General features: G+C 45.0%; 1 protein-coding gene across 1 annotated transcript in view; it reads right to left on the bottom strand.

The window, feature by feature from the left end:
- Nucleotides 1-4,924: 4,924 nt before the first annotated feature.
- dqx1 (DEAQ-box RNA dependent ATPase 1) overlaps nucleotides 4,925-21,166 on the bottom strand; it is a 20,338-nt gene continuing 4,096 nt past the window's right edge. Inside the window, exons 3-12 of the mRNA XM_062983664.1 lie at nucleotides 17,906-18,099; nucleotides 17,118-17,493; nucleotides 16,176-16,412; nucleotides 13,933-14,032; nucleotides 13,683-13,841; nucleotides 13,395-13,586; nucleotides 10,294-10,419; nucleotides 9,997-10,187; nucleotides 7,675-7,865; nucleotides 4,925-6,064 (exon numbers count right to left, since the gene is read on the bottom strand). Coding sequence (XP_062839734.1) covers nucleotides 5,839-6,064; nucleotides 7,675-7,865; nucleotides 9,997-10,187; nucleotides 10,294-10,419; nucleotides 13,395-13,586; nucleotides 13,683-13,841; nucleotides 13,933-14,032; nucleotides 16,176-16,412; nucleotides 17,118-17,493; nucleotides 17,906-18,099 — 1,992 coding nt within the window. The 3' untranslated portion in view covers nucleotides 4,925-5,838. The remainder of the gene's footprint in view (nucleotides 6,065-7,674; nucleotides 7,866-9,996; nucleotides 10,188-10,293; nucleotides 10,420-13,394; nucleotides 13,587-13,682; nucleotides 13,842-13,932; nucleotides 14,033-16,175; nucleotides 16,413-17,117; nucleotides 17,494-17,905; nucleotides 18,100-21,166) is intronic.

The following is a 21,166-nucleotide window of genomic DNA, read 5'->3' as shown; positions in this document are numbered from 1 at the left end:
GCGACCAAGGCTGTCTCAGTACCATGCCCCGGCCTAAAGCCAGACTGTGCCGGATCCAGAAAATCAGTGTCAACCAAGAAACCCTGGAGCTGCGAAGCACTTATCCAACATTAACGGGCCGGCAGAACGTTGGATAAGCAAATATGTTGGATAATAAGGAGGAATTAAGGAAAAGCCTATTAATCATCAAAGTAGGTTATGATTTTACAAATTAACCACCAAAACATCATGCTTTACAACAAATTTGATAGAAAAAGTAGTTCAATACGAAATAATGCTATGTAGTAATTACTGTGTTTACAAATTTAGCACCAAAATATCACGATTTATTGAAAACATTGACTACAAAAATGCGTTGGATAATCCAGAACGTTGGATAAACGAGTGTTGGATAAGTGAGACTCTACTGTACAACATATTATATTATTAACATAGAACAATATTAGCATTATATATTACTATATTAAATTATACCACTATATTGTAATATTATCAGTAATAGTACATGTAATATATAATATATAATTAATATTATCATATGGTATTATTATTAGTATTACATTGTATTACATTATAATATTTCTATCAATATTATATGTATATACAATATTATATTATTTAAAATGATATATAAAAATATATTATAAAACTGAGGGTGGGGGACAGGTAAATGACCTTGGAGGGCCGCATCCGGCCCCCAGGCCTTAGTTTGGGGACCCCTGATCTAGACACTAGACCAGGGGTCCCCAAACTAAGGCCCGGGGGCCGGATGCGGCCCATCGAAGCTATTTATCCGGCCCCCATGGTACAAGGGCTGAAGGGGGTTGGGCTAAATGACCTAAGGGGTCTCTTCTTCTCTTACAACCCTTATTATTATTGTTATTATTATTATATTGTATGACACAGCAAACAAGATAGATATGCTGGATTTCGTATCACAAAATCACATTATTATTATTATTATTATTATTATTATTATTATTATTAACATTGAGGCTGGGTGGCCATCTGTCAGGGGTGCTTTGCGTGTGCTTTTGGTGCACAAAGGCAGAAGGGGGTTGGACTCAATAGCCCAAGGGGTTTCTTCCAACCCTCTTTATTATTATTATTATTGTTATTATTACAGTAGAGTCTCACTTATCCAACACTCGCTTATCCAACGTTCTGGATTATCCGATGCATTTTTGGAGTCAATGTTTTCAATATATCGTGATATTTTGGTGCTAAATTCATAAATACAGTAATTATTAACATTGAGGCTGGGTGGCCATCTTTCAGGTGTGCTTCGCATCTGCTTTTGGTGCACAAAGGCAGAAGGGGATTGGACTCAATGGCCCAAAGGGTCTCTTCCAACCCTCTTTATTATTATTATTATTATTATTATTATTATTATTATTATTATTATTATTATTAACATTAAGGCTGTGTGGCCATCTGTCAGGGGTGCTTTGCTTGTGTTTTCGGTGCACAAAGGCAGAAGGGGGTTGGACTCAATGGCCCAAAGGGTCTCTTCCAACCCTCTTTATTATTATTATTATTATTATTATTATTATTATTATTATTATTATTATTAACATTAAGGCTGTGTGGCCATCTGTCAGGGGTGCTTTGCTTGTGTTTTCGGTGCACAAAGGCAGAAGGGGGTTGGACTCAATGGCCCAAGGGGTCTCTTCCAACCCTCTTTATTATTATTATTATTATTATTATTATTATTATTAACATTAAGGCTGTGTGGCCATCTGTCAGGGGTGCTTTGCTTGTGTTTTCGGTGCACAAAGGCAGAAGAGGGTTGGACTCAATGGCCCAAGGGGTCTCTTCCAACCCTCTTTATTATTATTATTATTATTATTATTATTATTATTAACATTAAGGCTGTGTGGCCATCTGTCAGGGGTGCTTTGCTTGTGTTTTCGGTGCATAAAGGCAGAAGGGGATTGGACTCAATGGCCCAAAGGGTCTCTTCCAACCCTCTTTATTATTATTATTATTATTATTATTATTATTATTATTATTATTATTATTAACATTAAGGCTGTGTGGCCATCTGTCAGGGGTGCTTTGCTTGTGTTTTCGGTGCACAAAGGCAGAAGGGGGTTGGACTCAATGGCCCAAAGGGTCTCTTCCAACCCTCTTTATTATTATTATTATTATTATTATTATTATTATTATTATTATTATTAACATTAAGGCTGTGTGGCCATCTGTCAGGGGTGCTTTGCTTGTGTTTTCGGTGCACAAAGGCAGAAGGGGATTGGACTCAATGGCCCAAAGGGTCTCTTCCAACCCTCTTTATTATTATTATTATTATTATTATTATTATTACTATTAACATTAAGGCTGTGTGGCCATCTGTCAGGGGTGCTTTGCTTGTGTTTTCGGTGCACAAAGGCAGAAGGGGGTTGGACTCAATGGCCCAAAGGGTCTCTTCCAACCCTCTTTATTATTATTATTATTATTATTATTATTATTATTATTATTATTATTATTAACATTAAGGCTGTGTGGCCATCTGTCAGGGGTGCTTTGCTTGTGTTTTCGGTGCACAAAGGCAGAAGGGGGTTGGACTCAATGGCCCAAAGGGTCTCTTCCAACCCTCTTTATTATTATTATTATTATTATTATTATTATTATTATTATTAACATTAAGGCTGTGTGGCCATCTGTCAGGGGTGCTTTGCTTGTGTTTTCGGTGCACAAAGGCAGAAGGGGGTTGGACTCAATGGCCCAAAGGGTCTCTTCCAACCCTCTTTATTATTATTATTATTATTATTATTATTATTATTATTATTAACATTAAGGCTGTGTGGCCATCTGTCAGGGGTGCTTTGCTTGTGTTTTCGGTGCACAAAGGCAGAAGGGGATTGGACTCAATGGCCCAAAGGGTCTCTTCCAACCCTCTTTATTATTATTATTATTATTATTATTATTATTACTATTAACATTAAGGCTGTGTGGCCATCTGTCAGGGGTGCTTTGCTTGTGTTTTCGGTGCACAAAGGCAGAAGGGGGTTGGACTCAATGGCCCAAAGGGTCTCTTCCAACCCTCTTTATTATTATTATTATTATTATTATTATTATTATTATTATTATTATTATTATTAACATTAAGGCTGTGTGGCCATCTGTCAGGGGTGCTTTGCTTGTGTTTTCGGTGCACAAAGGCAGAAGGGGATTGGACTCAATGGCCCAAAGGGTCTCTTCCAACCCTCTTTATTATTATTATTATTATTATTATTATTATTATTATTATTATTATTAACATTAAGGCTGGGTGGCCATCTGTCAGGGGTGCTTTGCTTGTGTTTTCGGTGCACAAAGGCAGAAGGGGATTGGACTCAATGGCCCAAAGGGTCTCTTCCAACCCTCTTTATTATTATTATTATTATTATTATTATTATTATTATTATTATTATTATTAACATTAAGGCTGGGTGGCCATCTGTCAGGGGTGCTTTGCTTGTGTTTTCGGTGCACAAAGGCAGAAGGGGATTGGACTCAATGGCCCAAAGGGTCTCTTCCAACCCTCTTTATTATTATTATTATTATTATTATTATTATTATTATTATTATTAACATTAAGGCTGTGTGGCCATCTGTCAGGGGTGCTTTGCTTGTGTTTTCGGTGCACAAAGGCAGAAGGGGATTGGACTCAATGGCCCAAAGGGTCTCTTCCAACCCTCTTTATTATTATTATTATTATTATTATTATTATTATTATTATTATTATTATTATTATTAACATTAAGGCTGTGTGGCCATCTGTCAGGGGTGCTTTGCTTGTGTTTTCGGTGCACAAAGGCAGAAGGGGATTGGACTCAATGGCCCAAAGGGTCTCTTCCAACCCTCTTTTTTATTATTATTGCTGTTATTATTATTATTTATTGCTCAGTGGCCAACTATAGTCCGGCCCTCTAACGGTCCGAAGGATCGTGAACTGGCCCCCTGTTTAAAAAGTTTGGGGACCCCTGCGTTAGACCCTTATTTATGCAGCAAGACCAGAATGATGTTAAGGAAGGCCTGGTTCACTCTCCCCGTTTCATTTTTCCTCAGTGGATGTCCTCATCCTTTATGGAAGCCCATTTTTTCATAGTGACCAGAGTGAGAAGGCAGGAGTGGCCCAAAGGGACCAGCAAAATGTGGCATTGGGTCCGTTTCCAGATTCTGGCCGGTCCTTTGCCCACTTCTTATGACCGGCAAGGATTTGGGTTTGATGCGCCTCCTGCCCTGGTTTTAACGACCAGGCCTGCAGATTGCCTCACCTCCTCCTCAGCTACACAACTCTTGCCTTGCCCATTCTGCAATATATTCCTTTTAAGCAGTGGGTCCCAACCTTTTTTTGGCCAGGGACCACTTTGACCAGGGACTCTGACTAGGGACCGCTTGGCCGGAGACCACTTGACCAGGAACCATTCTCCAACATTAGTACCAAAAGGGTTAGAAATCCGTTTCTGGTAAGCTTGAGATTCGGTTTGGTTCTTTGGGGTGCTGATTCAGAACACTGCATTGGAGAGACCACATCAGCTCTAGTTTCTGATACAGGACAGATGCCACCCAGCAGTCGCCATCTGCTCGCCCACAGAAAACCATATTTCATCATGTAGAGCTGATGTGGTCTAGCCAACACAAATTTCTGAATCGGCACCCCAAATAACCCCAGGAACAGGCCCTGGCGCCAATTTTCCCTCCATTTATTTATTTACAGTATTTATATTTCGCTCTTCTTTCTCACCCCGAAGGGGACCCAGGGCGGATCCCATTGCCCACATAAAGGCAAACATTCAATGCCTTGACATAGAACAGAGACAAAGACAAACACAGGCACGGGCTGGCCTCGAACTCATGACCTTATTTTAGGTTTCGTGGCCCGCACACAGATTGGGAACTACATTGTTTTGGGGATTCAAAACTGCACCAGACACGTTCGGGAGTTTAAAAAGCTTTATTGATCTCTTGATTTATTTATTTCGTGTTTCCGAAAGGAGTCACACAGTAAGCCCTTAGAGCGGAGGGCAGCCAGATTGCGATTGTGTCCTTTACGATCAGCCCACAAAGACTATTGTGCACAATCCCCCCCCCCCCCATGAGATTCCCATGAGCAAGCCACACACGCACACCCCACGCCCACCCTCTTCCCTTGTGGAAAAATCCCCCGCCTGGGGCTTCGTGCCCCACAGAAGGCCAAAGGGATGCAGGCCAAGACGTCCAAGTCAAGGGCGAGCAGGACCCCCAAAGGAAAGGGCCCCCCATGCTGTTTCCTTAGTGAAGGGCCTTCTTCTCACCCCCGACCCGCACGAGGGGTCTCCTGCCCCAGGAATGACTGGCGGCAACTCAGGCGACCACTGACCCGCTACAGGAGGATTGAGACTTGTCCAACCGTTCAGGGCAGATAGGAGCTTTATGGTCCTCCGTGGGTTGAGCACTGCCACGCACCGGGAACAAAGGCTCCGGGGAGACGTTCCCAGGTGTCCCAGGTGCAGGGAGGGTGCAGCCAACCCCCATCAGCAGAAGCACAGGGCACGAGTTCCACGTTGCAAGTAGCCCCGTCACCCCATCTAACCCTGTCCTACCTGGCTTCTTACCTGGCCTCCAGGTGCCTGGGGGCAGGTGGGAGTCACTCCGCAAAGCGTCCACATCAAGGGAAACATGGCCCTGAGTCCCTGCTCTTCCCAGAAAGCACCCATTCTTGCACCCCCAGGCACCCCCAAGGCCCCTCCGAAGCCCAGGGTACCACGTGCCGCCCCAGAGGATGCCAATGACGCAGGCCTGAGGCCCTCCTCCTCCTCCTTTCCCCAGTGATTTCCCCTCCTGGGCAGGTATAGGCCTAGCCTTGCTCTGTCCTCACTGCACCACACAGACGTCTTCTCTGCCCTCAGAGGCGGTGGCGGCCTTGGTGGCGTTTGGCCCCTCGTCTTGTGGTGAGGAGGCCACTTTCGCCGGGGACACTCCCTCCTCCTCCTCCTCCTCCTCTTCGCCCGAAAGCTTCTCTCGCAGCTCCAGCAGCAGGTCCCGGCTCTCGCTGGGCGGCAGATTGCTCAGGTAGTACTGGGGGGCCTGTTGGGCCAACCTGCAGGAAGGGAAGCCAACGTAAACACCTTTCCGAATGCCGTTACTAAGCTCAAACAAAGCAAAAGCTCAAACACAGCCCGGGGCTGTGGCGCAAACGGGAGAGCAATGAGTCACTGACGAGGAGGTCATAAGTTCGAGGCCCGCTCGGAGCTATGTTGTTCGTCTTTGTCCTGTGTTAAAAAGGCATTGAATGTTTGCCTAATATGTGTAATGTGATCCGCCCTGAGTCCCCTTCGGGGTAAGAAGGGCGGAATATAAATGATGTAAATAAATAAATAAATAAATAAATAAAAGGCACAAACCAAAGTGGGTTGGAAATAGCAACCTCCCAAGCCTTTCACTATTCATTTGTTAATGTGTATATTTGATAACCTGTATTCTATGTGTATGTTGATTTGCCAGTTTGACTGGTGTGGGAGGGACTATAGACCTGTGATTGTAACTGAGCATGTTCAGACTCAGGACTCCATTTTGTAGTCAGTTTGCATCACACCTCGGTGGAGGTGTGTGATTATACACTTCAATGTGTTAAGTGTACTTTACATCTCAGTGGAGGTGGATGCATGTTGCCGTTTTGGACTTCAGTAGACGAGTATGACTTATGGACTTCAGTGAGTACAATTATACTTAAAGACTATGGACTATTGAGTAAGAATAATACCCTGTGTACTCAACACATGGAGAGAACTACATCCTACCTATAAATGAACTTTAATAAGAAATGTGCCTGGATGGTGAATTAATACAATAGGTTTATGAGGAAACAAGGTACAGTAGAGTCTCACTTATCCAACATAAACGGGCCAGCAGAACGCTGGATAAGCGAATATGTTGGATAATAAGGAGAGATTAAGGAGAAGCCTATTAAAAATCAAATTAGGTTATGATTTTACAAATTAAGTACCAAAACATCATGTTATACAACAAATCTGACAGAAAAAGTAGTTCAATAGGCAGTAATGCTACGTAGTAATTACTGTATTTACGAATTTAGCACCAAAATATCACAATGTATTGAAAACATTGACTACAAAAATGTGTTGGATAATCCAGAATGTTGGATAAGCGAATGTTGGATAAGTGGGACTCTACTGTATATTAATTTTCAAAGAAGACTTTTTTTTGTCTCTGAGGACATATTTTAAAGTAAGAGGTTTCAAGGGAGTGTATACCTTTTTAGGCAACTACAACTGTAACTGCAATTTCAACTTCAAAGAAACAACAATCCTCTGTTAACCCAAAATATTTTTGTAGTGGCATGTCTTTGTTCTTGGCAGTTCAAAGACATGGTTCTCCAGTCTAACAGCCAAGTTCCCTGTGTGCCATTACATGAATGCTTCTAAATATCACTTCTAACAAGGTTGTGCTTTTCTTGACTAGTGGTTTTCAAAAGGTGGTCTCCACATACATGTTCATGGAGATTCACATTTGTCAAGCAGATATGGCATCATTTTTACCTTTTCAGTAAGGTTATGATTGCCATTTATTTCCAAAGGGATATGTGCCCAGAGATTGGGTGCAGTCATTTCCAACAGACACAGCTATGGGAGACAGGCATGGACTTGCATGACTCCCACCCCCATTCCCCCCCCCCCCCCTGATGCTCACATCTCTGGCTGGATTTCGGAGACGACACTCAGGCAATTGTCCTGGGAGATGGTGAACTCGTGGTAGAGCAGCCAGGGAGGAGGCCGTGGGGGAGGTCGGCGCAGGCGATAGCAGCAGCTGGGGGGCAGCTGGGCCAGGTGCTTGTGGGTCAGCAGCAGGTAGTTGCCAGAGCCATCGATGTCCCGGGCCACCTGTGGGGAAGAAGCATTGGAATTCAACCTCACACCACTCAAGTCTGTAGTCCTCCATGAGAATGATAAATAGACTTAAGCTAGGCTGTGGGAATCCCATAATTTTCCCTCACTCCTGAATGTGTTGTTTTTGTGTCTGTTCTCTCTCTCTCTACCTTTTGTGTTCTCAAAGGCTTTCATGACCAGAATCACTCGCTTTGAGTTTTTTTGGACTGTTTGGCTATGTTCCAGTAACATTCTCTCCTGATGTTTCACCTCCATCTGTACTGGCATCCTCAGAGGATCTGTTGGCAATGAAGTAAGTGGTATGTATGTGTATGTGGGTGTGTATACACACACACATACGAGGGTTATCCAGAAAGTAGATTACGTTTTGGAATTAAAAGTGAACAAAGTATAAGAGAAAACATTTACTATATGCAGTTGAAAGTCACACCCAAATACCACTTCTTAATATAGTCGCCATTCAAATCTAGGCACTTACCATAGCGATGAATGAGCTTGGCAATTCCTTTCCCACAAAACTCTGCCGCTTGCGTCCTCAGACTGGCTGGTTGAGGACGCAAGCGGCAGAGTTTTGTGGGGAAGGAGTTGCCAAGCTCATTCATTGCTATGGTAAGTGCCTAGATTTGAATGGCGACTATATTAAGAAGTGGTATTTGGGTGTGGCTTTCAACTGCATATGGGAAATGTTTTCTCCTATACTTTGTTCACTTTTAATTCCAAAATGTAATCTACTTTCTGGATAACCCTCGTATATATCTGTGGAAAGTCCAGAGTGGAAAAAAACCCTTTGTCTTTTTAAAGCAAGTGTGAATATTGCACTTAGTAAGCTTGAATAGCATTGAGTAGCCATGAAGCTGCAAAATCAGATACATATACACTTCACTTGCCTCACCTCCAGCAGCTACAGATGCAGGCAAAACATCAGGAGAAAATGTTACTGGAACATGGCCATACAGCCTGAAAAACTCACAGCAACCCAGTCTCTATCCTTTCTCTTCCCATCTTAGTTGATGACGTAGACTTCAACTTCTACAGGATGCATGTTCCTTTCATCATCATCATCATCATCATCATCATCATCATCATCATCATCATCATCATTTAATTATTTATTAATCGCCCTCCATCCACGATGCTCTAGGCGATTTACAAGATAAAATTGTAAAGGATAAAAATACATACATACAAATATTGATAAAATTAAATTTTTAAGTCCTCATGGTCATTCCTTCATTCACCTTCTTTTCATTCTGAGTCTTTCTTTAAGTTGTGTGTGCATGGGAATATGCAGTCTTTAGAGGTTTTTCCTTTCGTTTGAACTTAGAAGTAACAGAGAGAAAGCTTAGAGCCAATTATTTTCTATCAAGAAATATTGTTCTTATGTTTTAATAAACGTTTTGAAACTTTTAAGATGGAACTCTGCATCTCACTTCCTTTAGCTCAAGAATTCTTTATAGCCAACGCTATATGGCTTACACTTGTTGATTGGGGACTAGCAAGGGCCTGTTAAAGTTTGACAAGAAAATTGGAACCTGGAGAAATGGCATTATGTAGGAGGCAAAGATTAGATTAACTGGCGATGTGAAAAGTGCTGATGAAGCAAACTGCTGCTGAACTTTTGACACAACTGATCTGGGAACTTGTACCAGGAAAAAAATCATTCCTAAGACATCTGGCTGGCAGCATGGGTAACTGAAGGGTTAATATCACCCAGTGTCTGGAGAGGCCAGACCAGGAATGTCATATCCGGCTGGGGGTGGCAACAGAGATGAACTGATAAGCTGTGATTTATAAACAGTGACCATGTGGTTGATCTGTCTCTTCTGTCTCTCTTCTGCCGTGACTGTCTGAGTGTAAGTAGCTGTAAATCAGTTTGGAACAATAATAAACAGTGTGCTGCCGAGGGTTCTCTTGGCTGAAAGACAGTGATCCAGTGTGCTTGATTGAAGAAGCACAGAGGCAGGGGAAGAGCAGAGAGGCACAGCAGAAGAGAGTATGTCACATATATCGCTCATGTCTGTAACTGCAAATCCAGGGAACCTAAGTGCCTGCTTTTTGGGGGACCCCTGACAGTTAAGATTGGACCCCCCCCCCAGCCTTGCTTGCCCAGGTCCTGTGGACTCACCTTCAGGAAGAATCCCGAGAGCAGGGCTTGCTTGAGGTGGAGGACGTTGCTGTCCGAGCCGAAGGCCGGCGGGGAGACCGGGAGCTCGATCCGCTGCATGACCTCCAGGAGCTCTGCCCGCACGGCCCCCGCCAGCCGCAGTGCCCCCTCGCTCACCCCGTGCTTCCGGCACCAGCTCTCCGGGTCGCTCTCTGAAGGAGGCAAGGAAGGAAGAAAGGTGGTGGGAGTGGGCAAGCTGGCCAACTGGGCTTCTCCTGTGGCCCCAGCACCCTTCCACTCCCCAGAGGCCTCACTCACGCTGGTGGAAAGCATTGAAGATGTTGATGAGGGTGAAGTGGTCTCCCGCCGGGTGCAGCAGGGTTCGTTGCCGGGCGGCCACCGCTTCCTCCCAGCGGGTCTGGGGAGTCAGGAAGCAGGGCCAGGCTGGGGCAGGAGGAAGAGACGGAATGAAAATTCAGGCAGAAACACAGAAAGAGGATGTCCCCCCATGACAACCCCCCCCCCACTGCTCTGTATTGGAAAATAACTGCACCCATTCTCTAGACCAGGGGTCCCCAAACTAAGGCCCGGGGGCCGGATGCGGCCCATCGAAGCCATTTATCCGGCCCCCACAGCACAAGGGCAGAAGGGGGTTGGGCTAAATGACCCAAGAGGTCTCTTCTTCTCTTACAACCATTATTATTATTATTATTATTAGTATTATTATTATTATTAACATTGAGGCTGGGTGGACATCTGTCAGGGGCAATACTAATGGCTTTTGGTGCACAAAGGCAGAAGGGGATAGGACTAAATGGCCCAAGGGGTCTCTTCCAACCCTCTTTATTATTATTATTATTATTATTATTATTATTATTATTATCATCATCATCATCATCATTATTAACATTGAGGCTGGGTAGCCATCTGTCAGGGATGCTTTGCTTGTGCTTTCGGTGCACAAAGGCAGAAAGGGATTGGACTCAATAGCCCAAGGGGTCTCTTCCGACCCTCTTTATTATTATTATTATTATTATTATTAACATTGAGATTGGGTGGCCATCTGTCAGGGATGCTTTGCTTGTGCTTTTGGTGCACAAAGGCAGAAGGGAATTGGACTCAATGGCCCAAAGGGTCTCTTCCAACCCTCTTTTTTGTTATTATTATTGTTGTTGTTGTTGTTGTTATTTATTATTATTGCTCGGTGGCCAACTATAGTCCGGCCCTCCACCGGTCCAAAGGATCGTGAACTGGCCCCCTCTTTAAAAAGTTTGGGGACCCCTGCTCTAGACACATATCCTTTTGGCAAATGTGAATCTCCATAAATATGTGGAGATCACTTTTTTGAAAACCACTTGTTAAGAAAAGCATGACCTTGTTAGAAGTCAACCCTCTGAACAAGTGATATTCAGAAGCATTCATGTAATGGCACACAGGGAACTCAGCGGTAAGATTGAAGAACCATGTCTTTGAACTGCCAAGGACAAAGACATGCCACTACAAAAATATATTGGGTTAGCAGAGGATGGCTGTTTCTTTGAAGTTGACATTGTAGTTGAAGTTGCCCAAAACACTCTCTTAAAACCTTTTGGTTTAAATATGCACTCAGAGATAAAAAAAACAAATTGTTCTTTGAAAAATAATGTATCTTGTTTACTCATAAACATCTTGTATTAATTCAACATACAGGCCTATTTCTTATTAAATTTCAATTATGGATAGGATGTAGTTTCTCTGTGTTGAGTACACAGGGTATGATTTTAATCAATAGTCCATAGTCTTTAAGTATAGTTGTACTCACTGAAGTCCATTAGCAAACATGCATCTACCTCCACTGAGGTCATAGAATACAGGTTAGCAAATATATACATTAACAAATAAATGGTGAAAGGATTGGGAGGTTGCTATTTCCAACACTCTGGAAGCCACCAGAGGATGTTGTATGGCAGTCGGGGTTTGGGGAATGTCTCTCTTGACTAGCACTGCAACATGTATCCAATATTTATTTATTTATTTATTACAGTACTTGTATCCCGTCCTTCTCACCCAATAGGGAACTCAGGGCGGCTTACAATAAAACACACATATAAAAATAATACAAAACATCCAATCAATTAAAATTAAATACATTAGACATTCATAAAAAAATATTCCAAATTATCCTTATTCAGAACCCAGAGGCAATGTGTTAAGAACTGAATAAATGGATGCTGGAAATGATGTAAAAACTGCTCTCAAGTGGATATAAACCTGTGTATGCATGCATTCATAACAAACCCTAAAATCTTCCTAAGCTGCCTGGACATTTCCCAATGTTAAATGCCTGAGATTCCAAGAGTTAGGAGCGCTTAGCTGGAGAGGTGAAGCCAACAGCTGTCTGTTTGGACACTACTGTTAAAGGCAAGGAGAGGGTCCTCAAAGTAGTACAGTAGAGTCTCACTTATCCAACATAACCGGGCCAGCAGAACATTGGATAAGCGAAAATGTTGGATAATAAGGAGGGATTAAGGAAAAACCTATTAAATGTTGAATTACGTTATGATTTTACAAATTAAGCACCAAAAACATCATGTTTTACAACAAATTGACATAAAAACCAGTTCAATACGCAGTAACATTATGTAGTAAAATGTAATTACTGTATTTATGAATTTAGCACCAAAACATTGCAATAAAGTGAAAATATTGCCTAAAAAAATTGGCTACTAACAAATGGACTAAAAATAAAGATTTATTTATTTATTTATTTATTTATTTATTACAGTACTTGTATCCCGTCCTTCTCACCCAATAGGGAACTCAGGGCGGCTTACAATAAAACACATATATAATAATAATACAAAACATCCAATCAATTAAAATTAAATACATTAAACATTCATAAAAAATATTCCAAATTATCCTTATTCAGAACCCAGAGGCAATGTGTTAATGTTATGGTTGAGACTTCGGGCTCCGGTAATGAACTGAATAATGTATAAAATGCATAAAATGAACTTACAATAGCAACATTGTCGGAAATTAAATCCATAAAAAGTTCAATCTTTTCTGTCTACAGAAATACCTGTGGATTGGGGCGGGAGGCAAACTGCGTTGGATAATCCAGAATGTTGAGACTCTATTGTATGTATCAGCTATCAAGTGGGAAAGAATTCTCCTTCCAAAGAGCAAGGGGTGGGGAACCGTGTGTGCTTCACTGACCTTGCTCTGGCCCAGGCATGGGCAAACTTTGGCCCTCCAGGTGTTTTGGACTTCAACTCCCACAATTCCTAACAGCCGAGTTGAAGTCCAAGACATCTGGGGGCCAAAGTTTGCCCATGCCTGCTCTGACCTCAGAGAAGAGATGGGGGGGGGGATGAGAGTCCAGCAGGGAGGGGCCAGACACTGCAACATAACCTGGCTAGAGCCAGTGCACATACCTGTCAGCATAGCAGCCAAGGTGAGCATCTCATCAACACAGTCGAACTCACAGGCGGCCAGGAGGGCCTTGGCAAGCTGGGGGTCGAGGGGGAACTCGGACATAATGATGCCCACCTCGGAGAGGTTCCCGTCATCGTCAAGGGCAGCCAGGTAGTCCAGGTCTTCCAGGGCCTGCATGAGAGACTCGGGGCCTGGACAGGGAAGGGGGAGCAGGCTGGTCAGGCCACAGAGGGGTGGAACGCCCAGCCCTCCATCCCTTTCCCACCTCCCGTCCCTGAGCCCCACACCTGGCCGGTCAAGGAAGTCGCACTGCCCCATGTCGGCGATGTCCAGGCGCTTCAGCAGCAGGACCAGGCGGCTGAGGTTGGCTTCGGTGATGCCGGCTGGAGGGAAGTCTGGCAGCTGCTGCGCGTAGGCGGACTCTGCGTAGAGGCGCAGGCAGGACCCTGCAAGGAGCAGAGAAGGAGCCGTGGGTGACGTGTGGGGCAGGCTGATTGACCCCCTCTCCCAGGGCACCCAACCCGAAGGAGGGCTCACCTGGGGGGCTCCCAGCTGCCCTCAGCCTCCTTGCCTCGGCCTGCTTCTTGCTTATGGGGCGCAGGACCTGAGACTCAGCCCGGATCTGTGGGTTGTAAACCTGTGTGTCCAGGAGGAGAGGCAGAGTGTAAGATGGATCAATGGATGGCCTTGTGAGTACAGATGAAGGGGGTTAAGGCGTTTGTTGCCACATGGAGGGGGGGGGGATGCTGCTCCCAAAAAAGGCCATGTAAGTATTGGAGGAATTAGAGAAGCTTGTTTGGTTATATGGTTGGGTACCTGCCAAAACTCAGCTTTCAACTCTATTCCTCCCAGGCTTTAGTGGGGACTTTTGTTTTTGTTTTCAGATTTTATTTATTTTTATTTATTTTGTGGAGACTTCTCTTAATTTTCTCACTAGCTTGTATTTCTCATAGATGACTGAGCTTAGTGAAATATACTGTTTAATTGATGAGTCTCCACAACAATTGTAATGGGGTTTAAATATGTTTAATGCTTAATATTTATTTATATCTTATTTCCGGACATTATTATTACGCTTTGTGTGATTTTTGTCTTGTATTTTATGCTAAATGTGCTTTGATTTGTATTGTATCCAATTTATAGACTGTGTTTTTGCAATGTGGCTCTGAAGTGGCCAAACTGTAAGCCGCTTTGAGGTGAGAAGAGTGGGATGTAGAAATATAATAAATAACTAAATAACTAGATACCTTCTGGCCAGAGGGGCCTAGACCTTTTAATCAAAAAGGCAGTTGTACTGTTGGTGGGGTCCCCTGAGGGAAGAACCGAGGCACACTGTGGGCATGACCCATTCAGTGAGTGACACTTCCCCTTCTCCTACCCATAGTCTGTGGGGCACTCTGCAGGAAAGCCCAAACCAATGGCCAATTGGCTTATTTATTTATTCATTCATTCATTCATTTATTTACCATATTTATACGCGCCCCTCCACCCTTCTCAACCCCGAAGGGGACTCAAGGCGGTTTTACACATAGGCAACTATTTGTTGTTTTTTGGGCTTAGTAAGCCACCCCGAGTCCCTTCGGGAAGATGGTGGCAGGATATAAAAATAAAGTTATTATTATTATCATAACTATTTGGTGCATTAAAACAATGTACACATTAAAGGTAAAAAGGTAAAGGTTTTCCCCTGACGTTAAGTCTAGTCATGTCTGACTCTGGGGGTTGGTGCTCATCTCCATTTCTAAGCTGAAGAGCCGGCATTGTCCGTAGACACTTCCAAGGTCATGTGGCCGGCATGACTGCATGGAGCGCCGTTACCTTCCCATCGGAGCGGTACCTATTGATCTACTCACATTGGCATGTTTTCGAACTGCTAGGTTGGCAGGAGCTGGAGCTAACAGTGGGCGCTCACGCCACTCCCGGGGTTTGAACCTGGGACCTTTCGGTCTCCAGCTCAATGCTTTAACGCACTTCGCCACCGGGGCTCCACACATTAAAACAAACATTTAAATTGAATTTAAAACAATACATTAAAACATTTACAAACATAATAATAATAATAATAACAACTTTATTTGTATATCCCGCTCCCATCTCCCCAGAGTGGACTCAGGGCGGCTCACATGGGGACAAGCCCAGTTTCAACATACAATAAACATAACATTCCACAGCCCGGGCTGTGGCGCAGGCTGGAGAGCAAGCCAGCTGCAACCAGCTGCAATGAATCACTCTGACCAGGAGGTCATGAGTTCGAGGCCCGCTCGGAGCCTGTGTTTGTTTTGTCTTTGTTCTATGTTAAAAAGGCATTGAATGTTTGCCTATATGTGTAATGTGATCCGCCCTGAGTCCCCTTCGGGGTGAGAAAGAAGGGAGGAATATAAATGCTGTAAATAAATAAATAATTCACTATTAAAACCATGCTGCTCTTGAAACATCCTTCCTTGTTTGGCAACCAGAATAAGGAGGTGGGTGGGTTGCAAGTCCAGGATGGGCGAAATCACAGCAAAATGATCCCGGTTGCCCCCCGCCACGAAGGCAAGGTGGCCACCATGCATGCTTGGCCTTGGAGGGGTCAACTGAGCTCACCTTCCAAAAAGTCTGGACAACTCCCTCCATCCCATGCCACCAGCCAGATTTCACTGGAGAGGTCATTCAAATCACCCAAGGGCTCCACCGTGTTGAATGCTAGTATGAGTAATAGCCCTATCAATATCCACAACGGACATGCTTCAGGCCCCTGGGCTCTAGAATAGAGACACAGGGCCCGTGCAAGTACTCACACTGCGCAGCTCGAGGCCGGAGTCAATGACATGCCTGACGCTCCCCATGGAGAAGGCTGCGTCCGCCATCCAGTGGGAGACGATGATCCGGCGCATCCGGTCCCCGTCTGTTGCCTCATACACCCGCTGGACCTCTCGCCCCACAGCTGGGTGGAGGGGCAGCACTAGCAGCGGGCCCAGCGCAGGGTCCAGGGTGGCAGCCTCCAGGCGGATGGCCTCACAACACTCGCTGACTTCCTGCAGAGGGAGGATCATGATCATGGGTCAAAGAGCAATAGAAAATGCAGAAGGCTAAGGACCCAAATGGGCACTTAGGGGTCACCTCTGCAGCCAGAAGTGTGTGCAGCAAGCAGTGGAGATGCTTTCTCAGCAAGGAACTTCTGCTCTCCCCACAAGCTGCGATTGTGCACAACCCGGAGGCAGCCATCCTTGACCAGGTGAAGCCTTCAGGCACTTTGCAAAGGTGACTGCAACCAGGACCCCAGACAGGCCTGTAGCGAGGGGTGGGTTTTAGGGGTTCAACCCCCCCCCCCCCGAAATTTTTCAGGTTATAAAAAAACCTGGTTTACTCATGAATTTTAACTGGTTAACCAAATCCCCATGCTAAGTCTATGAGATGCAAAACATTAAGAGTCCCTCCAGGCACTATCTCAAGCAGATATTGACAGGTTTGTAGCGGGGAGGGGTGTGTGCTAGGGGTTAAACCCCCCCCCCCCCGAAATTTTCAAAACCCCTCCCGAATTTTTTTTCTGGCTACGGCCCTGACCCCAGATTAGCAGAAACGATGGCCATCTCGCCCACCCAACCTTCCTCTAGAAATGTACATGCAGCAATGTATATGCAGGACATCCCCACGCTGGCAGTCAGGGCCCACTGTGGCTCTCATGTCCTATTCTGCAGGGTGCGCGGTCCCCACAGAGACCCCTCTGTCACAGGGCCCACCTGTTCGCTGGCCAGGAAGAGCATCACATCTCCAGGCTCCTTCTGCCGATGGAGCTCCAGGGCGGCCTGGGAGGCAGCCGAGACACGCTCCCCCAGTGGGGTCTCCCGGTGGGTAAGGCGGGGCGCTGGGCCGGACCCCGGGACCCTCACCAGGGGAACCTCTGGGAAAAAGTGGCCCAGGGACTGCTCCATGGGCGGCTCCGTCACCACCACCAGGCGCAGCTCCGGCCGCTGGCGCTGGACGTCCTTCAGGAGGCCCAGCAGGAGGTCAGTGGGTACTGTGCGGGCCTGGGTCTCGTCCAGGACCACCGCCCCGTACTGGCGCAGCAGAGGGTCCGAGGTCATCTCCCGCAGAAGCACCTCATCGGAGCAGAACCTGCAACCCACACAAGGCATCTTGAGGGATACTGTGGGGTCTCCACTTTCCTCCTTCCTCCCAAGTTCTACAGGAGCAGGAAATAGAGGCCTGCAGACAGGGCACCAACAGAAGAGCTGGGGAAGGAGAGGCAGTCCCTTCATCCCTGGCCAGCCTCCCCATCTAGCTACATATGGGACACAATTGCACACCTGCAGCCCCCAAGAAATGAGGGGGGGGGAGGTATGTAGGTAGGTGGCCCATCCAGCATCTTGATCAGTAACTTTGGAAGGTGTAAGACACCTGAAAGGGGCAAGTTTTGGCCCTGCCATGCCCTAACTAGCACCCCCCAGGTCCCAAGAAGCCCCCTTGTTCCAATTAGCCCCCTTGTTCCAAGAAGCCCCCTCCCCAGGTCCCAAGAGGAGGACCCCACCTGAGGAGAGTTTCGGAGGTGCAGCAGTCGTCGTAGGGGACGCAGTAGCCCACCTCGTGGCCCACGTTGAGGTCCATCTCGTCGGCCACACGGAGGGCCAGGCTGAGGGCGGCCAGGGTGTGAGGCTGGGTGCAGACCACCTGGCCGTGGGCGAACTGCAGCGAGAGGGCATGCTCCGCACACCACTGGGGCACCTGAGGAAAAGGGTGTGTGTGTGTGTGTGAATGGAGACAGGATCTTCTATCCTTTGCTGCTCTGTTGTCCAACCCTCCCCACAATATGGAGTGGCCGACTCAAGAGTGCAGCATCAGACTACGTTCTGGCGCACAAAGGACTCCCTTGAGAACAGCAGAAGTTTTAGCCCAGGCAGTCCATGAGGAAAGGCCATTCAGGGCCAATGCACACAGAAGCTGTGGGTTCAGGTAGGCCACATTTAATTCCATGCTGGCCACTAGACAGACCCTGTGGCTGCTTTGGCCTGCACTAGAGAGAAAAGCTCAAGCAAGGGCGGGAAAGGGGTTTTCCTACCACATGTTGGTCCTTGACTCCATATGTGATCCCCTTTGCTCAACATTGGGGTCATGAAAAAAATTGACCACAATAAAAGGATTCTGAATACCACCTATTTACATTGATCTGTTAGCAACAATATGCAGTGTTTATATTGGACTCTGCAGAAAATGCTTCCACTGTACTCCAGAAAAAAAGAAAAACAAGGCTGTTTAGCAAGCCTTCCAAATGCTGGTTTGTTATCAGCAAATGTTTGATATACAGGCAGTCCCTGGATTACAAACATCTGACATACGAACGACACATAGATACATGCAAACGGGGTTGAGACAAGGAAGTGAGAGAAATCTTCCCCTTGGAAGAGAGGGAAATCCAATCCTGAAAGAGCTATTATAATGGGGAAAAGGTGTCTCCGCTACAGTTTTATCACCAATCCTTGTTTTCACAACAAGCCATTTTTTTTTCAAAATCCAATGATCACAGGGATAGAAAGTGGGGAAAATATTCTGGGAGTGTGGCGAGATGGGTGTGTTGTTTTTGTGATATGCGCTGGGGAAGGCATTTAGTTTCGTTGTACAATGTACAATGACATTATTCTGTTCTATTCTCCAGCGCCGGACAGATGCTGTTGCTCCTCTTTGCTTAGAGATTGTTGCCTAAAGCTACAAGGAAGGGCCCCACCCAGCCAAAGTCCGCTTCCTTCTCAGCCTCCCGCAGGCAGAAGGCCTGGCCTTGCTCTGTGGCCAAGACAACAGCTGCGACCAAACCAAACCGGAAGATGAGGTGGTAGTCTCAGCACCTTGGGGAGGAAGGCCAAGCCCTTCTTGAGAATAGGAATTGCAACAGAGTTCTAGCCACCAAGCTCCAGAAGGCAGAAAAGGGCCATGTCTGACTCGGACCATTGGCAGGGATCCCCAACTCTGGCCTCAAGGCTGGCAAAGGAAGGGCAGAAATCCCTTTCCTGCTGTTTCTTCCACCATTCCTTTGTGATACAACCCAGAATAGCAAGAAGGGGAATCCCAAAAGGAGGCCTGGCGGAAAATAAGAGTGTGGAATGACCTGCTGGAAGAAGTCTGACAACTAAATGAGCGGTCAGAATTTAAAACCCATCTAAAGACCTAACTGTTCCAGTGGGGCTACCCACCCAGTTTTAAGCATACATTTTAAACTTGTGTCCTGTGTTTTAATCTCTATCCTGTGTATTTAAAAGGTATTTTACAGAAATACGTTTTAATATGTATTTATTTATTTCCATCATTTCTATCCTGCCCTTCTTACCCGAAGGGACTCAGGGCGGCTCACAATCTGGCAAAATTCAATGCCAATATACAATACAAAAAGATAAAACATAAGCAATTAAAACAATTAGATAATTTAACAAAATACAATAAATAGATTTAAAACCATACATTATAAAATACTTGAGTATCTTGTATAGAAAGAAAAATATTTTAATATGTGTGTTTATGGAACGTTTGCACTGTTTGTGCGTTTTAACCATGCTGTGACCCACCTTGAGCAGCAAGAAGAGGCGAATAAGAAATAAATTATAATTACACAGGGAGCGGTGCACATATACAACCCCATAGGACCCCAAGAGGGCATCCTGTTGCCCCACACTTTGGATCATTCTGGCCAGGACAAGGGCTGTGAATGTCTTGGCATGTTGGTGAAGGGATGCCAGGCCCTACACTGAGGAGAACAGGGGCTGTAGCCACACTTTACTCAGTAGCCACAAAGCCCCAGATGGCGGTGAGGGCCACATTTGGCTCAGACCCCAGCTCAGACCCCAGCAGGGGCCCCTGACTCTGACCCCCAGGCTGGCAAAGGAGGAGCAAAGGCTCCCTCCACATGGTTTCTTCTTCTTTCCCCCCTCCATGCCAGACTCCACCCAGAAGAGACAGGAGGGATCTCCAAATAATAATAATAATAATAATAATAATAATAATAATAATAATTTATTTTTCTATCCCGCCTCCATTCCCCGAAGGGACTTGGGGTGGCTAACATGGGGCCAGGCACAAAAACAAAAAATGAACAAAGTTAAAACATATATAAATAACTAAATAAACACTATCAACATAACAGATCGAATAAATTAATACACTAATACAATATAACACCATAATAACCAGCTGGAAAGATAAAATGATAAAGCAAACATCACCACTAATGGATAAAATGGGGGCAGTCAAGTCAGCAAATGCAAGAAAATATAAAAATGCAGTGCAATAATGTATGTTTAATATGTAAAATGAGCTCAGAGTGGCTTTAGACCACAATTTTTTGGATGGCGTGATTTTTAACTCTTGTAATGTTTAAATTTTAATGTTTTAAATTTTAAATATTTAATATTTTAAGTTTTAATTTTATATGTGTTTTGGGGCATCGAACTGTGCCTTGTGTAAGCCGCCTTGAGTCCCCTTCGGGGTGAGAAAGGCGGGGTGTAAATGGGGCAAATAAATAAATAAATAAATAAAATAGTTACAAGACCTTTTAATAAAGTGCCTGGACAAAATGTCGAAGAGTTATCTGGGAGAATTTGGGGTAGGATAGGGTAGGAAGACAAGCTCTCTCCAATACCGGGGCAAAATAAAGTGCAGAAAAGCAGTACAGTAGAGTCTCACTTATCCAAGACTCGCTTATCCAAGGTTCTGGATTATCCAAGGCATTTTTGTAGTCAATGTTTTCAATATATCGTGATATTTTGGTGCTAAATTCGTAAATACAGTAATTACAGCATAACATTAC

Source organism: Anolis carolinensis, chromosome 5, assembly GCF_035594765.1.
Source record: "Anolis carolinensis isolate JA03-04 chromosome 5, rAnoCar3.1.pri, whole genome shotgun sequence".
Lineage (NCBI taxonomy): Eukaryota > Metazoa > Chordata > Lepidosauria > Squamata > Dactyloidae > Anolis > Anolis carolinensis.
This window is presented reverse-complemented; position numbering and strand designations above follow the sequence as displayed.